The sequence below is a fragment of the Artibeus jamaicensis genome, unplaced genomic scaffold, assembly GCF_021234435.1.
Source record: "Artibeus jamaicensis isolate MK-2021 breed Jamaican fruit bat unplaced genomic scaffold, CSHL_Jam_final scaffold_1019, whole genome shotgun sequence".
Lineage (NCBI taxonomy): Eukaryota > Metazoa > Chordata > Mammalia > Chiroptera > Phyllostomidae > Artibeus > Artibeus jamaicensis.
The window spans coordinates 35,770,835-35,795,502 of record NW_026522025.1 but is presented as its reverse complement, the minus strand read 5'-3'; the positions used below and the strand labels follow the sequence as shown (position 1 = coordinate 35,795,502).

General features: G+C 34.0%; 1 protein-coding gene across 19 annotated transcripts in view; it reads left to right on the top strand.

Moving 5' to 3' along the window:
- The window catches only part of ZNF644 (zinc finger protein 644), a 105,404-nt gene extending 88,170 nt beyond the window's left edge, over positions 1–17,234 (top strand). For 18 of the 19 annotated variants that reach the window (XM_053655421.1, XM_053655417.1, XM_053655411.1 and 15 more), the window contains 2 exons: positions 14,501–14,603; positions 15,552–17,234. In XM_053655421.1, coding sequence (XP_053511396.1) covers positions 14,501–14,603; positions 15,552–15,744 — 296 coding nt within the window. In that variant the 3' untranslated portion in view covers positions 15,745–17,234. The other variant, XM_053655423.1, reaches the window with a different exon arrangement.
- Positions 17,235–24,668: the final 7,434 nt, after the last annotated feature.

Sequence of the window (24,668 nt, the reverse complement as noted above, 5' to 3'; positions counted from 1 at the left end):
CTCAACAAAATGTGTTGCTCTTTTCGTTGGTAGCCTTTTAAGCTACCCAGCTTTAGCAGTTCTCATTTCTGTCACATCTTAAAATATACTCTCTTTATTAAATAGATATACATATATCCTTTTGCCTAAAATTTTCCTTCTAATCTTTTTATTTTCTTGCTCTTTTAGATCACTGCCTTCTGCTTTCTTGTTATTTTCCCAACTTTTTTCATGTCTTCCTATGGCTTATATCCAATATGTTCTTGCTACCAAAGAAATACTTATACTCATACTAATTTCTTTTTTTGCCTGTGCTTTGCCTTTTGACTTTATATACAAATGACCAGGGATGACTGTTGACCAGGTATAGAGTGAGTTTTACTTTACTGGATTAGTTCTTCTCCTGGGGTTTTGGTTTTTGTATTATTCCCATCTTCATCAAGCTTGAAAGGTGACTACAGACAGTAGAGTCAGGAAGGCAGTGAGAATAAAAGACTGTGAAACAGAAAGTCATCATTGTTATCATAGTCACTAACTTTTATTGACCACTTATTATGTCAGGCGCTGTGCTTTGCAGCTTATATGTATAACATTGATCTTCATAACCACCATGAGTTTTAGATACTGTAATTATTTAAAAACTTTCAGGGCTTAGAGAACTTAAGTTGCCCGAACTTACGTAGCTATTGATAGCAAATTTTAAATCCAAATCAAGGCTGTCTTACCCTAGACCTTTGTTTTAATCACTATTATCTAAACTATACAGAATGAAGCTATTTGAAAATCCTAAAATAAAGTTGGGTTTAAGGTGGGGTGCATTGTGGTGAAGACCAAATAAATGAGAGCCTAATTAGAAAGAGCAGGGATCCAAGAAATGAGTAGGCCTGGATTAGCTTTTCGGAGGACTTCAGAAAATGTTCTGTTCTGTCAATTTCGGAACCTTACTCAGATATTCAACAAGGCAGGTTTATTAGTACAAACTTTGTAGTCCATTAAATGCTTTTTCCTCATGCGAAAACCTATCAAAATGTAGGACCGTCTATAAATAACTGATAGTAACCTTTCATTGACCAAGGGTGCATTCTAATGAGCACATTGTCATCTAAACAATTTCATTATTATTGAAAAATAATACAGGATGAATGAGAATACATATCTTTGAGCATCAAGAAAAAAGGGGGACATTATTTTTTAAATACCATTAAATACTAACTAAAATGTCGCAAATGTTAGAAAATATTAAGTTGGCCAAAAAGTTCATTTGTTTTTTTCCATAAAATAAAAGGCACATTTTTCATTTTCACCAGTAACTTTATTGATTTGGGTATTTCAAGTATGTCAGCTATCTCCCACATGGTATAATGTTGATAGTTTTAATTAATATCTCAATGTGATCACTGTCAACTTCAACTGGTCTACCTGACCCTGGAGCATCATCCAGCAAGAAATCTCCAGCACAAAACTTCACAAACCACTTCTGATACATTCAGTCAGTCGCGGCGCCTCCTCTATACACTGCACAACTCTTGTTTTGCATTTCAGTTGTGTTTTTACCTTTCTTTGAATAATAAAGTATAATGTGCCGAACACTTGCATGTTTTCTTCTATCTTCAGTATTAAAATGACTACACAAAAAATCACCAATTTGATGTTTTTTAAATGCACACTGACATGACAGTTGTTGCAATACAACCTAACAAACTTGTTTTAAATGAAGTTAAAGACAACTAAGTGCTACTAGAACCATCTGACCAAAAAAAAAAAACGCAAACTTTTAGACCAACCCAATATAATGTTTGGCAGTCCTAGGGCAAAGAGAAGAGAAATGAAAAGCTAAAGAAAGTCTAGGGTGGTATTTTTTATAGCCCTTACTTTTAAGAGAAAGAAAAAACTCATACTTCATTTTCTTGGAAATTCTGAAATTTTCCCTCAGATTTTTAAAATCTTCCTAACCAGTAGAGCTATACAGATGATGTCTTCACTGCTTACGCCAAGTAAGTTTTTTTTTAAACAGCTTTAATAATGTTTCTGTTTTCCCAATAGAGAATTCTTTATTGTAGTTAAACTTCACATGCCTAATCTCTTCCTCCATAATAGTTTCACTGGTGTAAAGCAGAGGCCCCAGCCTGTGGTCCTGGAGAGTTCCACTGGGTCATTACAAACAGAACTATACAGAAAATGTCTTATAAGGGTTTCATCAATTCATATGAGTAAAAAGCATAATTTTTTAAGAATATATACTGTTTTGAGAAATAAAATACAAAATCATTTTTTAAAAATCTTACCTGAATCCCAGTAGATCACAAACCTGCAACAATGTAAAAGGAAAATAGACGGGACTAAAGCTTCTATAATTGTCTAGAATCTGTGTTTCTTACACAGTTTTCATTTGTGTAGATTCCGAAACTAAATACTCTAAACACACCTGCTTGGTTACCTGTGATTAGAATCAAGTCCTAAGCCTTCTTAGAAGCCACCAACTCCTGGTCTCTTTTTTGGGAACTGGTGGCTTTTTGAGGTGGGAGAAATATTTTAGCTGGCCTGAAAAGCCTCTCGTTTCCTCAAATAGTTATTTGCTGATGACTCAAATACATCTAATGTGATGGTTCTCAATTTTGGGGGGGGGAGTTATTGACCCCTTTGAGAATTTTATAAGTTAAAAGGTCCCATCCCACAACCGTGCACTTAACTTACTCATCCACAGGAAAAAAATGTTTTTATGTATAGGTTTTGCATATCCTTTGAAAGTTATCGTTCATGAACCCTAAAACTGAGAAAGGGAACGGCTCAAAAAATGAAGTGGAAAGGAACACAGAACTGGGAATCAAGAACTCTAAGAAAGCTTTATTTTATTTATTTACTTTTTTTTTTTTTTAGGTAAAAGATACTAGAAATGCAGGACTGTGTAACATCAAAAGTAACTTATGTAGTCACAAATATAAATTAAAATGTAACATTCTTCCTAATTTTAGTAAAAGGAAATTATGAAGAAAGTAGGAAAACTTTGGCATTGAAGAGATGGAAGAGGTAGCCATTCTTGGGACAAAGTTAATTTGTCAAAAAAAGAATAAACTTCACACATTAAAATTTTGCCCAGAACTGACACAGTTTATCATCCATTGGGTAGGTTCAAATACATTGTTTAATAATTTCCATGTGTCTTCATTGTGAATAATTATTTAAGAAGCTATTTTACTTCGTAAATGGATTTTTGTCTAAAGAGACAAAAGGGTACCAGAGGGTTTGCTTTATATTCTGTATTGTAATTTCAAGGCATACTTCTTATTCAAGAATTTATTCTAGTTAATATAGACTACATTATAAACTTCTTTTTCAGGTTTTGCTCTGTGTAATGTTTTACCTGCTCATACAAATTGGTTCCTGGTTAATTCCTTAAAGAGTCTAATAAGAACATTTTATTTTCATTGCAAATTAAAAGTTTCATATAGTTCATATTAAATGCTTTTGGACCTTTTAACTATTAGCTTTTTTGTGTTTAATTTTTTAAGTGATATCGTATATACTGGCAGTATTGAGAACACAGTATTATTACTAAGTTATTAACAGAATGACTATACACACTGGTTTAGTCCTGTTTTTCCAACCAAATTATAGTATTTTCATAAGTGTCCTGGATTGGACAATTTTATATATGTATATAATTATATATGTGTATATACAATTATATGTGGTCGCCCTGGTTATTAAAATTTCTAAAGTATTTCAAATTTAAGGCAAAGTATATTCTATCAACTTAATCTGCAATCAGGAACCAAAAGAAATTTGAGCTCAAAGTACAAGTGAAGAAAGGGAAATAAGGTCTGAATAGAGGGAATCTTGTGAAAGGAAATATATCAGTAAGGTGAATGCATGTTTGCCTGGTCTGTTATCTCTTGAAAAAAGAATGAAATATAACATTTATGTTCAACATTTTTTTTAAAGACTTTATTTACTTTTGGAGAAGGGGAGGGAGGGAGAAAGAGGAGAGAAACATCAGTGTGTGGTTGCTACTTGAGCGCCTCCTACTGCAGACCTGGCCTGCAACCCAGGCGTGTGCCCTGGCTGGGAATCAAACCGGTGACCCTTTGGTTCACAGTCCAGCATTCAAACCACTGAGCAACACCACCCAGAGCTCAACTTTTTTTTTGGAACTCCATTTTACATCTTGACCCTTTATTCAAACTTAGTCATACACCTATTCATTCACTCACCTGAATTGACTGATGCACTCTAGTGTTTTCTTTTTTTTTTTTTTTTTTCTCATTAAAAGTTAATGCTGGTCATGACCCAGTAAATTGATTTTCTACCCACAAAGAAGTCACTACCCACAGACTAAAAACATTCACCTACTCTTTTAGGAACTTATATGGGTGAAAATCAGTAATGTTTCAAAGATTTTATTATTTTCAAAGAGGGGAAGAGAGGTAGAAAGAAAAATGTCCATGTGGGAGAGATACTTGGATCTGTTGCCTCTTGCATGCCCCAGCTACGGACCTGGCCTGCAACCCAGGCCTGTGCCCTAACTGGTAATCAAACCAGTGACCTTTTGATTTATAGTCCTTTTGACTCAGTCTACTGCGCCACACCAGCCAGGGCAAGAATTAGTAATATTTGAGAAGTCAAAACACTTTTATGGCAGCAAATTGATTTTTCTCTGTTCATTGGATTTAAATTTATCTGTATATCATATTTTTAAACCAAATGCTGATCTTTTGGTTTTTAAAGTAAATTAGAAATTTCTGTTTACTTAAAATTAATGTAAGAAAATTATTTTATATGCAAGTACAGATGGGGGAAAGGCTTTATTTCATTATTCTCAAGACACTTCCATGATAACATTTCGGAAGTAAAGCATGATTGTTGCTATGCTCCAACAAAAGACTCACCAACATAATTAAAGAATGACTTTGTAGTGAGAAAAATACATAATTAAAATTGGTACTAGAGCCTTTTAGTCAATATAGTACCACTAAGGTACTATATCTACATTTTTTAGTAGAGCCAGTGTTTTATTCTTCATAACATTAACTTTTATGTGGAATAATAGACTGCATTGTTACCTAATAGGATCTTTTGCTTATTTTCAGCTGTAATGACATAATTGGTCACAGTGGCCTGCAACAAGTGCTCATGAACATGTAGTACAGTGCAAGGTGCTGAGTTGGCTGTGTAAGCCACCAGAAAAGTAATTCTTATAGTATGGAAAGTGCTGTAGGAACATTTTCTGCTGTGATGGAAAGGGGAAAAAAAGTATTGTGAAAGCTTCTCAAGGTTCATTAAATTACTTTTCCTTTCTATTCTATGAATGTCTCTGCAGTGTCTTTTAAAATATTATTAAAATACTGCATTTTTAAGTTCCATGCTTTTATGATTCATTTAGCCCGAGAATACAAGTAGAAAGTTTTTATTGTGATTAAACTCTAAGAGAGCAAACTAGCCTCTAGTTCAATCAAACACCTTGATAATTCCTCCAGACTAGGCTGAGGGGTAATATATGAGAAGACTGAGAACCTACCCTTATCGTCAAAGAATTTAGCAAAGCATTGTTGGCTACATGTAGCAAACTATCACTTTACAAAACTGTACAAGATAGTAGACAGACAAATGATATATTGGATGTAAATGTAGGAGTTCAAAGTGTTTTAGTCTAGGCCTTTATAGGGGAATTTGGAATTAAATATTTAGTGTTCCTTTCTTTCCTTTTGCCTTTAGTGTTTGTCTCACTGTTAAATAGAGTCTAAAAAGGAAAAAAAAGCTAGTTCATGCTGGTGTGTTTCTTACTATGTTTAAAATGAAAGAGAAAAATAAAACCAGTGGTCATGATTTTCATTCATTCAGCAGAAGTTTTAGTTATTGTTTTGTACCAAGACTGTGCTAGCTTTGAGGTTATAACAACCTTGCACTTCAGCTGCATAAACGTAATCATGATCCAGCGGGATGAGGACAAGGGTACTATTACAGAAAGCTTTATAATGGTTCAGCTAGGCCCCGAACTGGAAGGATGAGTCGTTTTAGGAAAAAGAGATCAATTAGACCATTCCAGGAAGAGAGAAGAACATAGCGTGATACAAAGGGATGAAATTTGGAGTTGCTGGGAGATATAGGTGTTTGGGGAGATGGGGATGTCAGAAAGGTAGGGTTGATACTTTGAATGGATGCTAAAAATTTTAGGAAGTCATTGAAGGACTTTTTAAAATAAGGGGGGGAAACAAGAAAATAAGGGAATGATATGTTCAAACTTGTATTTTAGAAAGCTATCCCTAATATAGTGAAAGATAGTTTCCTTGTGTTTTGGGCTATAACTTATCTCTGTAGTACTGATTTTGCATTAAGACATATATCTGTATATATTTATCTGCACAGTAATGTATTATTTACTCAAATTAGCAAGGTAATGAATTGTTCAAGTTGAGTAAATTTTCCAGGTACTAGAAGACTAGTTTTAAACTTGATTTTTTTCATAACCATTTTGATGTTAATGTTTCTAAAATATCTTTATTTCTGTCTTGTGAAACAGTATACTGCATATAATTTAAGCATTGGAGTATTTAGAGCCAACCTTATGGGTACTAATTATTTTATTATGCCAGAAAGAATTGAGCTAATTTCCCTATACTAAAGTGACTGACTGATTTATTCGCTTAATTCAATGAGAATGTTTTCTTTTGCTCTTACTGTGGTTTGTGCATTGTGCTAAGTACTGCAGAGATAAATTGGATCTTAAAATATACTAGAAGCACATAGATACATAACTGTAATGCAGGACAAATTATAAGTGTCGTTAGAGATATGCTCATGAAATACGGTGGAAAATGGGAGGAAGAAGTTACTTTCAGCTAGATCAGAACCCAGCAAGGCTTTTGGAAGTAGCATTCAATTTGGACCCTCAAGGGCAGCTGATTGAGAAAGAAGTGGAGTCTGGGACAGGTGAGGAGCGTGCCTGTGGGAGGGAGCAACTCGAGACAATATAGGAAGTTTATTGAAAATACTAGGCAGTGGGAGATGAAAGAATAGAGGTAGACAGGTACAGGACATAAACTGCTAGAATGCTAATCTGTGAGTGTTGGAATTAATTTTGTAAAGGACTAGTAAAGATCTTTTTTTTTTTTTTTTAAGAATTTGCTTTAAATAATTTTTTAAAAGAATTTGTAAAGGATTTGGTGGGGAGTTGGAGAAATTGTAGATAAAGTAATTTTAGGAGTCCTGAACCAGGACAGTGACAATAGGAATGTAAAGGGGCCATGATAGATGTCCAGATGACAATATGGAAGTAAAAGTAAGCAAAATTTGGCAGATTAGTTAGAGGTAGAAGACTAGGAGTTAAAGTGAAAGAGATGGCTCAAAGTTTCCATCTTTGTTACTGGGAGGATGACTATACCAGTACAGTTAATGCATCAGCTTCCGTGGTGTCGGGTGAGAGAAGGGTAGACTTCATTACCTCACTGGCTGTCACTTGTCTAATAAGACTTCATCATCCAGCTGTCCACTGTAACAAAGCAAATAATCACACTCCCTGAATCATTAAGTTTGGAGCCTAAGAGTTTTCTACCATTGTGGCATATGTTTTTATTTTATGATGCCTGCTTTTGCTGGTCATTGGTTATAAAATTTAGGAGTTTTGTTTGATTGACAGTCTTTTGACCAACATCTTGTTCTCCATAAAAGTCTTAACTACTAGTCCCCTAGCATTCCTATTGTATCTGTTCCTAATTTTCTGAATTTTGCTTTTTATATCTTGTTTTGTTTTTTAACAGTTGACTTAACCTGGATTTTTGTGTGTTTGGATTTTTTAATGTGTCTAATATCTTTATATCCTCAGTTGTAATGTTGTGTTTCTAACATTAATTGCTTACATGCTATTTATAATCTGGATTAGGATACAGTTAGGCCTTACAGTAATAAGGTATTTTCCTGACCAGAGCTAAACTCGTAAGGATTCTCCTTTAAATGAAGTTATGGGAATAAAATAGTACACAGTTGTTCTCTTTTGAATGTTAGAAGCAGGAGGATAGCTTTGTAGAGGTTGGTGGTCCCTCGTGGATCTACGAAGTCGGAAAGTAAGGTTTACTACTTCTTTGTTGTGTCTGGAGTTGGAGGAATGAGGTTAATTCTTGGTATCCAGCATTTAGAATATATATTTAATTGTAGCCTTAGCTAGAAATTAACTCAGACAGAAGATACCTGGTCAGCACTGTGTTTGATTATCGATTGAATTTTGGCTGGAATGTCTAAAGTCCTTCAAAATGATAAAAAGTCAAATCAGATCCATGTGACATTTAGATTTACTATTATTGTGAGCCCTACTGATTTTTAAAGTTGAATGTGATTTTATTAAAGACAATTTGACAGAACTTTTAAAGTAAGGTGTTTTCCTTTCTTAGCCAATTTTGTAATTGAACAATTATTTAATCCTACTAAATATGAAATTTTGGAAATATCAAGCATTTTAGAAGGCAGTGAGTGTGATTATTTATATTCAGCTAATACACAACAGTGATTTAAAGCAGATTTGTCATTTTGTATTTTAATATGCCAATTTTAGATGTGTCTTAGAAAAAGTGTTTGAGTGCCTATTATGGTTAATAAAACAGCACACAAATTCAACCAATCTCAAAGAGAAATTTTAAGTATTTTTTCATAACTGGTCACCACAGAAATGATCCATTTACTATCCTAACCAGTTAAGCAACTTGTAGGTGGGGTATTGTTAGCTTGTAGCAAGCTGGAAAAACTAGTCAATCTCCAGTTTCTCTGATAAAAATGTGTGATAAAGTATCATCTTTGTTTTACTTTTCCCTTTACATCTTGAAAATACCTGCTCAGAATATTCTTTTACTAGTCATCCCCTCTGCTTTGAATTAGCAGAGGTTTCTGCAAATTGAATTGTACATTTTCTTCTCCCAGGGAGACCCAAGTTTAAATAAAGGCTGCTTTCATAAGGCTGTTGCTCCCCTTAATACAACCTCCTACTTTATAGGGCAAAGTCAAGCTAGCTACCTGTCTCTTTTAGACTAGTATTGTTCAGCCAAAAACCTCAGACTTAAGGCAAAGGAAATCTGCTTTTTAAATATTTTTTATTCATCCTATTCCAGGTAAAATGTTAAGACATGCATAATGTAATTAATTTTGACCTTATTGCTCTGTGATTCTAGGGTTAATGATTTTTTTTAAGTTATTGATCATGCAGACTCTAAAAATCAATGAAAGTAACTTGGGGTACTAAAAAAATCCAATTTTGGAGTAAAAATATCAAGGTAAAAATAGCAAAAAATATACTTCTGAGGTTGCTGATTGTGGATCTATATATGTGTATCATTTTGATTGGAAGGGAACATTGCTCTTCGTAACAATAAACCACTTAAACTGCTTTACGTATACACCTTGGGAATAATGACTGGTTTGATTATGGCAGTGTATGGCTAGAAGCAAAGAATTGGTATTGGGAGTAGGGAAGTCTTTTCCAATTTTAATGGACTATAAGAGAGTGGGATTCAATAATTGTTCCTAATAGGTTTTTTTTAAAGATTTTATTTCTTTATTTTTAGAGAGAGGGAAAAGGAGGTAGAAAGAGAGAGAAACATTGATTGGTTGCCTCTTGCAGGACCCTGACCAGGGACTGAACCTGCAACCCAGGTTTGTGCCCTGACCAGGAATCAAACCAGCAACCCATCTTGGCTAGTAGATTTTGTTTTAATGGGTTAAGAGATGAAGAGGTGGAACTAAGGCCTAATTGCTTTTCTCATTTAGAGTGGTGGGTACTCAGTACCCAGAATTGTCAACATAATTTGCAAGGTCCAGTGCAAAGTGAAAATATAGCTCCCTGTGTTCAAAAATTACTAAGAATTTCAGGCTTGAGACAGTATGGCGTTAAATGAAGTGTAGAACCCAATGCAACATACACCTTTGAACTGTGTCTTTTTAGGCACTTTATTCAAGGACAGAAGTGTACACTGAAGAAATAAGAATTTCCATTTTAAACAAATGGCTTTTCCCCCATCTCTATGTTAACTGACCCAACGCACTAAAATTTCTGCTTCTTTTTCAGTTGAGGCTGAGGGAAAGAAAATGCTACTTGCACAGTCTATACATGTTCGGAGCTTATGAACCTTGAACAATTAATGGCACCAACTGGATTTTTTAATTTATCCACATCACACCATGCACCTCTTGGGGCTTATGCTTCATCCTCTTTTCCTCCTCACCACTGGCACTATCACCTCCACCACCAGCTTGTTAATGGTAGTGGAATGATGGCTTACCTATTCATGTCATTTTTCTCCCTACTTTTCTTCCTCAATGAATTTATAGCATCTATTACCTACCTACCTTATATAGTCCTTAGATGAAGAAGAAATTTTCCTCCCTCTAGTAAAGCCATTTCATGTCTCTTATTTTGGAGATACATACACACACAGATTTGCTATATATATATATCAAACATACATACATACATACATATATATGAGATATAAAAAACCTGGCCTATAATTATATTAAGTTCTACTTCACCCCAGAGATGCCAACCATCTGTTAAGAACAAAATAGATGAAATGGGGGCTTATAACTAAATGGGTAGGAGAGAATGATTGTGGATAAGAATATCCAGTGGTGAATGTTAATTTAGTTATGCTAAGCTTTTTTTTTACCACAGATGTTTTTAAGAAATAAATCCTCATTCTATGAGGTCATTTGTGTAGTAAATTAAAAAGAAAAATTTATTGAAACAATTATTGTATATAATGGGCAGAAAGGTGGAACAGGCCAAAGGACTTATTTAATAATGTTATAACCCAAAGCAAATTCTTTTTCTTCTATGTATAAGACTAAATAATGTTTTAGAAAAAGTATTGAATTTATTGTATTATTTATTAATTTTGCTTTTCACCGACCCAGTTTGGTGCTTTATACCACATATATGTTGCTGCTGTTGTTGTACTTTATAGCATAGAAATGTGGTTTTTTGAGGGCTCATAAGTAAGTCACTTTTCTCATTCTTACTTGATCAAAGCAGCTATTTTACTGAAAGGTATATTCTAAAACTTTGTGTGTGTGACCGTATAGCTCAGTTCATTTTCTCTACATGTAAAATATTCCCAGTAACTATTTAGATCCTTAATAAATCAGATAACTATAATATTTTTATAGTCTCCTAGTTAAAACTAATCACTTAAACATTTTCTGCCACCCTGAATAGGAACCTTGGGAATGTTCGAGTGACTGGGTTTGTTTCTTTATAAAGAAGCAATTATCCTCGAGAAGAAAATTAAGATATTTTAAAACTAATCTCTTATTTTTTAAATAAATTTCAATTATAGAAACAATGTTAGATTTAAAATACTTTGTGCAGAAAAAAGGTGTATATATGTTTTGGTTTTATACACTATCAAGTGCAAATAAAGGCTTTGAACAAAGTTATCTATTTGGCAGAATACCAATGTATACGACTTTGTTAAACCTTTGGCTGTTTATCACAAATACTATACTAAAACTGAATGTATTAGTGATAGTCTTTTTAAAAAATGTTCTAGTGACTCCTGGTATAGTCCAGAATAAAATTGCTGTTCTCTCTATATATAATAAAGCGTGTTAAATGAGAACGTTTGTGTAATAGATATATTTGTACATCATCCTTTTAATTTAATGGAACATTTTGTGTGAAGCATCATTTTCATGTAGAGGAAACCATATAATTGTCCCTTTTGTGTGCATATTAATGGTATGTTATTCATTTCTTTACAGATTTTTCTGAATTGTTTAGGCAATATTGCGAGGGTAAAGGTTGGATATTGGTATTAGAAAAAATTATTCTTGTAAAATGTATTCATGTTTTACTCTCTAATTAAATAAGTGACATTTCAGGGGCTAAGACATTTTGAAATGATCATGGAAATAGTAGTAGGATACCAAAATATATGTGTGTAATTACCAGGGATCCCAGGTTTTTAATATCCTTACTTTATGGACAAGTTTCCAAGGATTCCCAAGGTATCTGGTTCTCTAAACTTAAATGGAATCCTGAATACTGGAGATAATCATATGCTGGCAGAGTTGTCCCATTTTCCAAGGTCATAATACTTCAAGTATTAATTACTACAAAATCTGTGGCATGCTCATTTAAAATTTAGAGTTGATCATTCATAAAATAGCCTAAAATTCAGGATTTCTAGAGTCCACATAACATCAAAAGTCAGAAAAATTCTTTTTTTCCTCTTAGAGTCAAAACATGTTTTTATTTCAGAGTAAACATGTCCAGTTCATTTTAAAAGTACCATGGCATCTGAATGTGATATGGATACTTTGTAACTGATAAAACATTCTTTTGCATACTTCCTCATCTCCCTCTGCCCTTCTCCCTCAATTTGTTTTACACACCTAACATTAGCATTCCGCGGACAGTGTTTAAAGGATTGCTATAATGTATTCTATTTCTACCCTATAGTAATTTATTTACATTTTAAAGGGAATTTGAATACAGTGGCAATTTTGACAACCAGTAAGCTCATGAAAGTAAGATTCTACCTATAATCTCATGATATACCAAATACCTGCTCTGTTCTATTTAACAGAGACGGATTGTGTGTGGTTTACCTTATAAAAAGGATTTAAAGGGTAGCTGACATGTAGCTTTTGAGTGTCCTAAAATCTTTACTTCTAATGTATCAATTGCTTTAAAATTCACTTAATTTCACATTGCTTCCAAGTGCAACTAGGAAAAAGGTGTTGATTACAAAGTACATAAATAATACCTCACTCTTCCTACTAGTTATGAAGAACTTATACTTTCTATACATAAGCTAGACTGATTAGTGCAAAATTTAAGTATGATGTTAGCAACATATTCATTTAAAAATTATGCACACTTATTCTACATGAATGTTAATTTATATTACATGTTGACAACAAATTTTCATTTATATGCTGTATAAATGTCAGGGGTTAAATTATTGGGCTTTCCTTTGTGTTTTGTTTTTTTTTTTTGTGTTTTTTTTTTTGCTTCAGAAGTATGGTACTTGTTGAGTTCCTACCATGTGCCAGGCTCTTTCTTGACTGACATAAGTAATGAGAACCTTACACGATTTTTCTACTCCAGGTTTTTGCTGAAGCTTTGAATTAGCCATTCTTTAATATTTAGTTGACTTCCTGTATGTAGTTCTTTACTTATGAGATTCTTCTTCTGAGGTTAAGCAGAGAAAGACTGTGAACCCTAGGTTTTACCTTTAAAGAGGCAGTTGACAGGAAGCAAAAACCAGTGGCTTGATTGAGACTTGGGCTTCTCATGGTTTTCAATTTTCTGTATGACATTTGTAAGGCATTGTATGTTTACTGGTTTTGTAATTGTAGCATCTGTTCTTTTGGAATCTGGACTTTGAACAACTCATTGCACAAAATCATTGAATAGCCAGTTTCTGTTCTCTCTTACCTATAATTTTTCCAGGGGATTTCACATGGCAGGTGAACCAAAGAAAAGCCATTTGTGTAACTCTTCTGTTACAATATGTTTTCCTCCCCCTTGGATCCTTAGTTACAAAACTCTTACCTTCTCTTCCTGCTAATTGACCGGTAGCACCCTGTAATATTATCATCCCTTTGTCCAGAGGAATGGTGTAGTTGTATTTAAAGACAAAATGTAATGTCTTGGCTGTTCCTACCTATAAATATATCTTTTTTCTTTATTAAGTTATATTTTGTGAAATAACTGAAGGAAAAGCAATAGAAAAATTTCAAGAACAATTAGCACTACAATTTTGATTTCCTTTTTAATTACATTTTTTAAATAGTTATGGAAGAAAATGTAGAATGAAAACATGTAAAGAATAGTTAACATTAAATTCCCAGTCTATTTGTAAACTTAACATGAAATAATCTGGATCTGTATTTATTTTCCAGAAAATAAAACTTACGTGATTGTGCGTGTCATATAGATTGAGTTTAAAAAACTGAAAATTGAGCTTTTTTTGCCCTTTCAAATGTAGGGCCATCATAATAATTTTAAGAGCTCTTTATTATAGAATTAAGAGTGAGTTGCTATAAATAAAATTCTTTTATTGAACTTCTTATTACATTGTTATTTCTTTACTAAGTTTTTAAAACTTACAAGATCTACCTAATGGAATAGTGATCAAATACTAACTTAAATAAAAGATTATAAGTTTCCTGGAAATAAGGAAGATTTAACCAGATGTTAAATGTATATATAATCTTAAGAGAAAAGATTACTATTATTATTGTAATAACTGACCAGTTTAGTAATTTCGAGTTATTTAGTTACATCTCTTGGTTTGGTATGGTAAAGCATTTGAAAAAGCAGCACAGGAGGAGTGTACATAGATATGTTACTACTGTTAAGAGAACCAGCTGCAACTCAGTGCATGCTTTAGAGAATACAAATTAATATGGACTTTTGTAACTTCATTTAGATGGTCTGGCCTCTCTAGAAATACATGTATGTCTGTGTATGTGTTTATGTATATTTTGGAATATATAAGAAATGTTCAGTCTTTCTCTTTTCCCCTTTTTTTAGCCTTAGATTGTAAGCAAAAGAAATCAAGGTCAAGATCCGGAAGCAAGAAGAAAATGCTAACATTACCTCATGGTGCTGATGAGGTTTACATTCTCAGATGCAGGTATGTGTCTGTTCTATTGCCAGATCTGCTTAGTTTCTTCAGATTTTGCATTGAGAGATGTTAGCTATTTTATTAGGGACTTTTAAAAATTCATTTATCTTTAGAGGGGAGGAAAAGGAGAGAGGGAGAGAAATATCAGTGTATGGTTGCCCTCTTGTGTGTCCCCTGCTGGGAACTGGCCTGCAACCCAGGCATGTGCCCTGACTGGGAATTGAACCGTGATCCCTTAGTTCATAGGCCTGCGCTCAATCCACTGAGCTACACCAGCCAAAGCTTATTAGGGACTTTTAATTTGTGGCAAAAGTTGCAAAATCCACAGTTAAATTATAATGAACTTTTGGAGACAATCTTAAAATCTTAACTCAGTTCATAAATGCTATACCTCATTAACTGATGGATCTACTTTTTTGTATTTGCTAAGAGTCTATGTGAATTATAAAAGTATCGTTTTTATTTGCTTTGTTTTATTTGATTTTTTTAAACATTGTCTTTAGTTTCTGCTTATTGGGAACATATTTAGTTTCTGCATAGTAGGAAGATACGCTTGTAAGTATAGCTACGCAAATTATTTACACCTCCCTTCCATATTCACTCTCAGGCAGTTTAAGGAATTCTGAATTGAGTAAGGGTCCTTTTAAAAGACTGGTACATTTTGGAAATACAGTTGTTTCGAGTGTAGGTATTAAAACCTTTTATTTAATATTAACCAAATAATCATGTTCTCATTTCTACAGATATTACTGGAGTTATTATAGCTGTTAAATACATGAATTGGCAGTTTTGATATTGTATTAAATCACTTTTGCTTTATGTGTATTTAGAAACTATTGTCAAGAATTCTTTCCAGTGTATTGTAAAGTTTAATTTTGTTGATGGATTTTATGGGAATTGGTTTTAAATAAAGGGAATTGGTCATATTAAGACAACTGTCATCAACTTCGTCTGCAGGTTTTGTGGTTTAGTCTTTCGTGGACCATTGTCTGTTCAGGAAGACTGGATTAAGCACTTACAACGACACATCGTAAACGCTAATCTTCCAAGGACTGGAGCTGGCATGGTAGAAGTCACGTCACTATTTAAAAAGCCTGCCTCCATTACAGAAACTTCATTTTCTCTACTAATGGCAGAAGCAGCTTCATAGAACAAGGAAACCTTTTAAATAGCAAATATGAATTGGATGTAAATTTGAAATTCTTTGTGTTTTTTTAAAGCCACATTAAATTATCCGTTTATAAATACTAAAGCAAGAAAATGGGGGGAAGTGAATTACAGTGACATCAGAACAAATTGAGTACTTCAAACAGTAAGTAGTCTATATATTTTATAGGATGGAAGAGGTGTTTTAAGGTTTACTGGGTTTTGTCAGTTAACTATTCACTCAGTAAAAGATCAGTACATGTAAGCAGTCATTAATAAACTGTTGCACATGGAGAAAGACGGACTTATTGGAAAATTATGTTTTCTGCAGTGTTACCAGAATCAAGGTTCTGTTTATTTCCCGCAAGACTTGCATTGAAAAATAAGATATTATATTTTGTTTGTATGTAATTAGTGTTTTGTATAATACCTGGAACTGCTAACTAAATTTACTCAACTTAGGGCATTAAATATCATGTACTTCATAGATTGAGACTGTTCACTCAAATAGGGCAGAGTACTATTCTATCTAGATGTGTAAGTGTTTTTTTTAAATCACATTGAAAGGTTTTTTTTATACTAAAAATTGGAGGGAGATTTGTTTAAACAAGTATTTCTAAAAGAAATATGTACATAGTCCTGGAAATTATTTGTGGTAAGGAAATATTCTTTACTCCAATTGCATTTCTCAGACAATAAAGTGGTGCATCCATGCTACCTCCTATTTTGTCAACAAAGATGCTATTTACCCTTTACATTTTGTATCATAATAGATTTTAAAAATCTAATGTTCTTTATTGCAAGGCATCCTTTTGTTAACGGATTTGTTTCTTTTTAATGTTTTACCTAAAATCTGACATGCTTACAGGACAGGTTTGCCTCTTACTTTATTTAACATTGTAGAAATGTAATTAATAAACAGCTACACAATTTAGAATAGGCTTCCTCATTTATATTCTCTTCCAAATTGATCAGTAGCAAAACGTAATACACCAATTGAAATATTTCTACATATGATGAGAATGTTTACAATTTAAATTTTAGAACTTGTTTTGGATGTGATTATATGTACGAAAATCGTGTAACACTATGCTTATGCTAAGAACCGACATAACAGAATTGCTGAAATAAATGTGCTGTGAGGAATGGAAAAAATGGTGCAGATGTCTTGGTCATGATAAATTGTGATTATTCTTTTAAACTTTTTCCAAAAACAAATTAGTTCATTTAATCTGAAATCAGATTTCTTTACAAATAACAGTTTTTGTATGCAAGCACCATTTTAATTTTATTTCATGTAGTATGGCTAATACTATAGTTGAAGCAAGGATATGCATTGATACTTTTTTGTATATAAATAAACTTAAAAACATTAAAATAAGGAGTATTTTGGTAGAGTATATACATACCTCACTGCCAGTGAAATTGCTTTCCTATGGTATATCTCCTTACCAGAAAAATCTCTAAATAAAAAAAAAGACTTAAAGAAAATTATGTGTATAGTGTGAAGCATTTCTTAATTTATCACTGGTGGAAATAGTCCACTTGAGGTTGCATTTCATTTGACTTAAATTGTCAATACTTAGCAGATTACCTCATTAACATGTCTTATATATGAAATGAGAAAGTTGGACTAAATGGATCATTCAAGGCTCTCTTGATTCCTGGGGTGTACTAGATAATGCAAAAGTACTTGTAAGTTATTTTTATTTTTTAAAATGCCCAATAGAAATTGTGTACTTTTTATAAAAATGAGACTAAAATATCAATTACCTTTGAGTAAAAATATATCACATCTCTATATACTAGTTGTCTCTTACTGAGCAAGTTTCATTGGCAGTTGTATGGTGTTTTTTTTTTTAACTGGAAGACATACTACTTAGCAAGTAGAGTTCAGAAGTTTGTGGGTTTGTTTTTGGTTGTTTTGGGGTTTTTTTGTAGATTTTTGGTAGGAAGACTAGCAATCACTAGAATCCCTCTTAGCTCTAGTTTTTCTGGTTCTATGATTTAATCTTACTAAGCCAACTATCAAGATAGAGGAAAACAAGAAAAATAGGTGAACTACAGATTTCATGAACAAACCTAGATTAAACTTTTTATGTCAACTATAATGTAAACAGAATTCAAATTCAAATTCGAAACAGTAAACTAGCGGGAGTCCTGAAAAATAAATTTAAAAACATTTTTTCGTCAGGGCACATGCCTGGGAGAGCGAGGGGGCAAAAGGTCATTGATGTTTCTCTCCCTCTCTCCTTCCCTTCCCCTCTAGATTTTTTCATTTTTCATTGTAGTTACTTGGGTTACAAAATTTTTTTTTAATTTTAGGAAAAAAATTTCTCTTTTATTGGGCAACTAGAACATCAGTGATATATTTTCATTTGGCTTTCACATATAAAAATTTGTCTCAAGTTTTCCTTTCACTGTTCATCTTTTTTATCTTCTTCTTCTTAGGTAATCCCTTTAACATTTCATATAATAAGGGCTTGGTGATGATGAACTCCTTGAATTTGACCTTATCTGAGAAGCACTTTATCTGCCCTTCCATTCTAAATGAAAGCTTTGCTGGATAGAGCAATCTTGGTTGTAGGTCTTTGGATTTCATGACTTGGAATACTTCTTTCCAGCCCCTTCTTGCCTGTAAAGTCTCTTTTGAGAAATCCGCTGACAGTCTGATGGGAAGTCCTTTGTACGTGACTGTCCCCTTATCTCCCCTTATCTCTTGCTGCTTCTAGGATTCTCTCCTTCATTTTAATCTTGGCTAATGTAATTATGATGTGCCTTGGTGTGTTCCTTCTTGGGTCCAACTTCTTTGGGACTCTCTGAGCTTCCTGGATTTCCTGGAAGATGAACAGTGAAAGGACAGCAAACTCACAGGTATTAACAAGCACACCTAAAACAAAAGCAAACTAAGAGGACAGCTAGATCAGGAGCAGAACTATAGAAATGAAGATCACATGGAGGGTTAGCAATAGGGGAGTGGGAGAAGGAGAAGGGGGGAGAAGGTACAGAAAATAAGTAGTGTAGATGGTAGGTAGAAAATGGGGGGAGGGCAAGAATATATTTTTTAAAAATTTGTCTCAAGTTAGACTTTCATGTCAAAATGTGGCTTGATTCAGTATTCAGTATTGCTTCACTTTTTTAAAAAATTATGTTTAGAGAGAGCAGAAGGGAGGAACAAAGAGAGGGAGAAAAAGATTGATGTGTGAGAGAAAAATTGATCGGTTACCTCTGGTACACACCCCAACCAGGGACTGGGCCTGAAATCCAAGCTTGTGCCCTGACCTTGAATCGAACTGGCTATCCTTTCACTTTGCAGGACGACACTCAACCATCTGAGCTATGCCAGCCAGAGCAAATATTGCCTAATTTCCTTTTAATTCTTTTACCATTGCCCAAGATTTTTTTTTTTTTTTTCATTTAAAATCTGGTTAGAAGTGTTGATTTATTTAATAGCATCAAGACAGATGGAGGGAGTGGACAAAGAGGGGGGAATGGGGACATCTGTAGTGTAAACAAAAATAAAGTAAAAAATAACAAAAGACAAATGCTTCTTTAAAATATATCAGAACTGTGGCATAACTACAATCTATTAACATCTTTAATTTAGATTAAGCATATTAAGTATGGGTTAAGAGCTAGTTTTAGTAGTAATTTCATAGACAAACTTCTTAAAGTAATACACATAACTTCTCAAAAATTAAAACATTAATTCAAAAGATAGCTTTGATTTTTTTCTCACAGGAAAGTACATATTCATTTTAGAAGTATTAGGAAAATTAAAAAGTAAAAACTAGGGAAAATCACCTTTGCTATCAAAGACATTTATTTTTAAACAGCCTTTACATTTTCTCTTACTGTTTCAATATAATTATGATTATAATGTATTAATGTATCTCATTTTCCCAAGTTTACTTTTCAGTTTGAGTGCTACATTGTATAGACTAACCTTTGAATTGTGGCTCTAAAGCATTTTCCAACACCAGCTGGTTCTCGGGCTCTCTCCATACACCAACTGGCAGACTAACAATTCAGTTCTGACGCTACCTACGGTTCGTATTTGAAAGGGGTTAGTCCCAAAAGACTGCCCACATTTCAGATGCCAGTAGTATCAGGTCATCTGTACTTCTAGCCAACCAGCTATTAATTGAGGATTCTCACAAACCTCTTCTTCGGGTTCACTAATTTGCTAGAATGACTCAGAACTCAGGAAACTACTTGACTTTGCCAGTGCATTATAGGATATAACTCAGGAACAGCCAAATAGAAGAGAAATGCACAGAGCAAAGTATTTGGAGAAGGGAGTGTTATGGAATGCTACATCCTCTCAACGTCTTGATGTGTTTGTTCACCATCCTGGGAACTCTCTGAACCCCATCGCTTTGGGGATTATTATGGAGATTTCCTTAGAAAGGCAAAATTGATTAAATGACTGGCCATTGGTGATTTTTATCAACTCTGTTTCTAGCTCTTTTTCCCTCCACAGAGCTCTGGTAGTTGGTGAAGCTGAGTTCCAACCCTCTAATGATGCCTTGGTCTTTCTGGTAACTAGCTTCTATCCTGAGGCTATTAGAGGGTCCCCAGCCACAGGCCAACTCATTAGCATATAAAAGACACTCATCACCCTGGAGATTTCAGGGGCTTTTTAGGAGCTGTGTACAAGCAGCAGGAACAAAGACCAAATACTTATTTTTTATTATAAATAGTTAACACTTGGGTGTGACAAAAATCAGCCACAATCAGTGATATTTCAGATCATGAACCAGAATTAGCATTTACCCCGTCTGTAGAAGGTGGCTGTCAAAAGTTTTTTCAAACTTTTTTCAAAGACTTTAATAAAGTCTTTGAAAAAAACTTTAAAGTCTTTTTCAAAACTTTAATTTCTTGGTCTCTGGCCTACATTATAGACATAGATACAACCTTGAATTTTCCTGATTATTGTAAATAATTGAATAGTACTTTTAATTGCTTAGGTAAACAACAGTGGTAAATAAAACTTATAAATTCATATCTCCTTTTTCAAGCTATTCATTAGGTCAGAAGATAAGATTTTAAAAAGTAAATATCATTTATTAACTTACTGGAGTTTTTCCTTGTTATAAAAATTTTAGACAAAAGAAAAAACAAATACATGAAATTCTGCCACATTAAAAATTTGTCTTATTTTTATTAGTCTTGCTTTTTGATGTATTTTCTTTTTAAAATGTGAGATTAGGCTTTGTAGAAGTTGACTCTTTATTCTCTTAGAAGTAGATTCAAAAACAATTTCTTTTTAAAAATTCTATTTTATTGATTATGTTATTAACAGTTGTCCTGATTTTCCCCCTTTCCCCACCTCCACTCAGCAGCCCCTACTCCCTCAACCATCCCTACTCCTTGTTCATGTCCATGGGTCATGCATTTAAGCTGTTTGGCTACTCCATGTTCTGTATCGTATTTTACATCCCTGTGGTTATTTTGTTACTACCTATTTGCACTTCTTAATCCCCTCACTTCTTCATCCATCCCCCACATCCTCTTCCCATGTGGCAAGCATCAAAATGCTCTCATATGCATGATTCTATCTTTGTTCTTTTGTTTGTTTAGTTTGTCCTTTAGGTTCAGTTGTTGATAGGTAAGTACTTTTGCCATTTTATTATTTGTAGATTTGATTTTTTTCTTAAGTCCCTTTAACATTTCATATAATAATGGTTTGATGATGAACTCCTTTAGTTTTTTCTTTCTGGGAAGCTCTTTATCTGCCCTTTGATTCTAAATTATATCTTTGCTGGGTAGACCAATCTTGGCTGTAGGTTCCTGCTTCTCATGACTTTGAATATTTCTTGCCAATCCCTTCTAGCCTGCAGAGTTTCTTTTGAGAATTCAGTTAGCAGTCTTACAGGAATTCCCCTGTAGGTACTTAACTGCTTAACTACTTTCTCTTGCTGCTTTTAAGATTCTCTCTTTACCTTTAAGCTTTGGCACTTTGTTTGTTTATTTATTTTTATATTTATATTTTTTATTGACTATGCTATTACAGTTTTCCCACTTTTTCCTCCTTATACCTTCTCTGCCCTGCCCTCCAGCATTCTCCCGTTAGTTCATGTCCATGGGTTGGTTGTACATATAAGTTCTTTGAGTCCTCTGTTTCCTATACCATTTTTTATCTCTCCCCGTCTACCTTATGCCTACTAACCAGTTTCTTCTTACCTGTACCTCCCCCCCCATTCTTCCCTTCCCCCTCCCCACTGAAATCCCTCCCATGTGATGTTCATTTCTCTGATTTTGGTCCTGTTTTGGTTGTTTGCTTAGTTTTTGTTTTCATTGTTTTTCTTTTGTCTTAGGTTCATTTGTTGATAGTTGTCAGTTGTCATTTCACTGTTCATATTTTTTATATTCTTTTTCTTAGGTAAGTCTCTAACATTTCATATAATAAGGGCTTGGTGACGATGAACTCCTTTAACTTGACCGTATCTGGGAAGCACTTTATCTGCCCTTCCATTCTAAATGATAGCTTTGCTGGATAGAGTAATCTTGGATATAGGTCCTTGCCTTTTATGACTTTGAATACTTCTTTCCAGCCCCTTTTTGCCTGTAAGGTTTCTTTTGAGAAATCAGCTGATAGTCTGATAGGAACTCCTTTATTGGTAACTCCTTTCCTCTGGTTTCTTTTAGGATTCTGTCTTTATATTTAATCTTGGGTGACTTAATGGTGATATATCTTGGTGTGTCCCTCTTTGGGTTCAATTTCTTTGGGACTCTCTGGGCTTCCTGGACTTCCTGGAAGTCTATTTCCTTCACCGCATTGGGGGTGTTTTCCTTCATTATTTGTTCAAATAAGTTTTCCATTTCTTGGTCTTTCTCTTCTCCTTCTGGCACTCCTATAATTCAGATATAGGAATATATCAGGTTGTTCCCAGAGGTTTGTAAGAGTCTCTTCACTTTTTTGAATTCTTGTTTCTTCATTTTGTTCTGGATGGATGTTTATTTTTTCCTTTTGTTCCAAATCATTGCTTTGAGTCCTGGTTTCCTTACTGTCACTGTTGGTTCCCTGGACATGAGACTGGGAGCTTCTCCTAACGTCACAACCACAGTACCCCACAGCTGCATCTGAGTCCACCTAAGTCTGCCCCTCCCACGCTGCCCGCCAAGCTGGGCAGCCAGCCCTGCCCCCAAGGTCTATCACATCGCCACAGTTTTTCTGAGTTGGCCAGAGTGGTCTACCTCTTACTGATCTGGTTGCTTTGGTTAATAAGCTTCAATAATGAAGCTCCTTCTACCAGTCTGGATGGATGTGGTTTCTTTAATTCTATAGTTGTCAGACTTCCATTCAGCTTGATTTTTGACTGTTCTGAGTGATAGCTGTTCTATAGTTTAGTTGTATTTTTTATGTGCTTGTGTGAGGAGGTGAGCTGTGTTTAACTGTGCCTCTCTATCTTGACTGAAAGTTCCCACAGCCTCTTCTTTTTGTTACCTGCAATTTGGCTTGCATATTATTTTTAAAATTTATTATTTGTATTACATCCTGACACTTAAGTACACATCTCTTTAATATTCTTATGTGAAAAGTGCATAAAGTACTTCTGCACACTAAAGTACAGTGGTTACCTCAAAGAAAAGCACTTGTATCCCTGATCAGTGTGGCTCATTGTATCATCCCTCAAAGTGAAGGGTCGTCTATATGATTCCCAGGCAGGGTACATGCCCGGTTGGCTGGTTCAGTCCCCAGTTGGGGTACGTGCAGGAGGCAACCAATCAATCTTTCTCTCACATGTCTGTTTTTCTGTTCTTTGTCCTAGCTGTCCCCTCTCTAAAAAGATTTTTAAAAAAAAAAGCAGCTGTATATAATTGAGTTCCAAGTTGGACTGGTTGCTTTTTTCATGCAACATTTCTTAAAATTGAAGTAAATGGGTATAAAATTAGCCATTTTAAATTGAACAGTTTATTTTTTCCATAAAATTTTTGTGGAAGTTTTAATATTCTTATTTATGATATTCTGAAAGTTCAACATGATGTGTCTTTATTCTCTCCAGTCTTTTGTGGACCCTCATTTTTAAGAACTTACATCTATTTTCAATTCTGGGGATATTTACTATTATTATTTCTTTTCTCATTTCTTTTCATTCTTTCTGTTATATCCATGTGGAACTTCTTTAGAGTGGATATGAGAACTCCGGATCTGTCTTTCATGTCCCTTACTTTTTTCTTTTATACTTTTTATCTCTATGTCTTTTGCATAGAGAATTTCTTAGCTCAAACTTCTAAATACTATTTAACTCTAATGCTGTGTTCATTCATCCAATAAGTCTATCTGACAAACTGTTTGGGGGTTTGGTGTTTTGCCTGGTTTGTTTTTTGGTACTAACTCTTTTAATTTCTAAGATCTTTATTCTTAATAGCCTATTTTGTTTCACAGATGTGATTTCCTCTTGGTCATCTTATGATATTAATTGTATGTGTTTTTAAGTCTCCTTTTTGCTCTATTAATTGTTTTTCTCAGGAATTAGTTTCTCCGGAAAGAGGTCTTAAGGTCTGGGCAGTTCTTACTAAATGATACTATTTTTACTAAATGTTAAAATGTAGCACAGTATTTTGCAAACACAGCTGTAAATAGTTTAAGCTCGGCAGGAACCCAACTAGATAAGTATAGCCAACTGCTAAAAAAAAAAAAAATCAGCATGTTGTGTATATAAACCATGGCTAAGCCTCACTTTGGGAAGGCAGAAATTTGGATACAAATCTTGCAAGTAAGACTATCTCAAACTACCTAAATACAACCCTATGAGGTCTACCCAGAAAGTATCCAGCCATGTACTGTGAAAAATAGAGACATTTATTGAAGAAGATACAAGAAACATTGTACATGGGACAAAGACACCTCAGTCCCCTTCAAAGTAGGCACCTTGGGACTTCACATAGTTCCCTCAGTCACCATCAGGTGTCCTGTTGTAT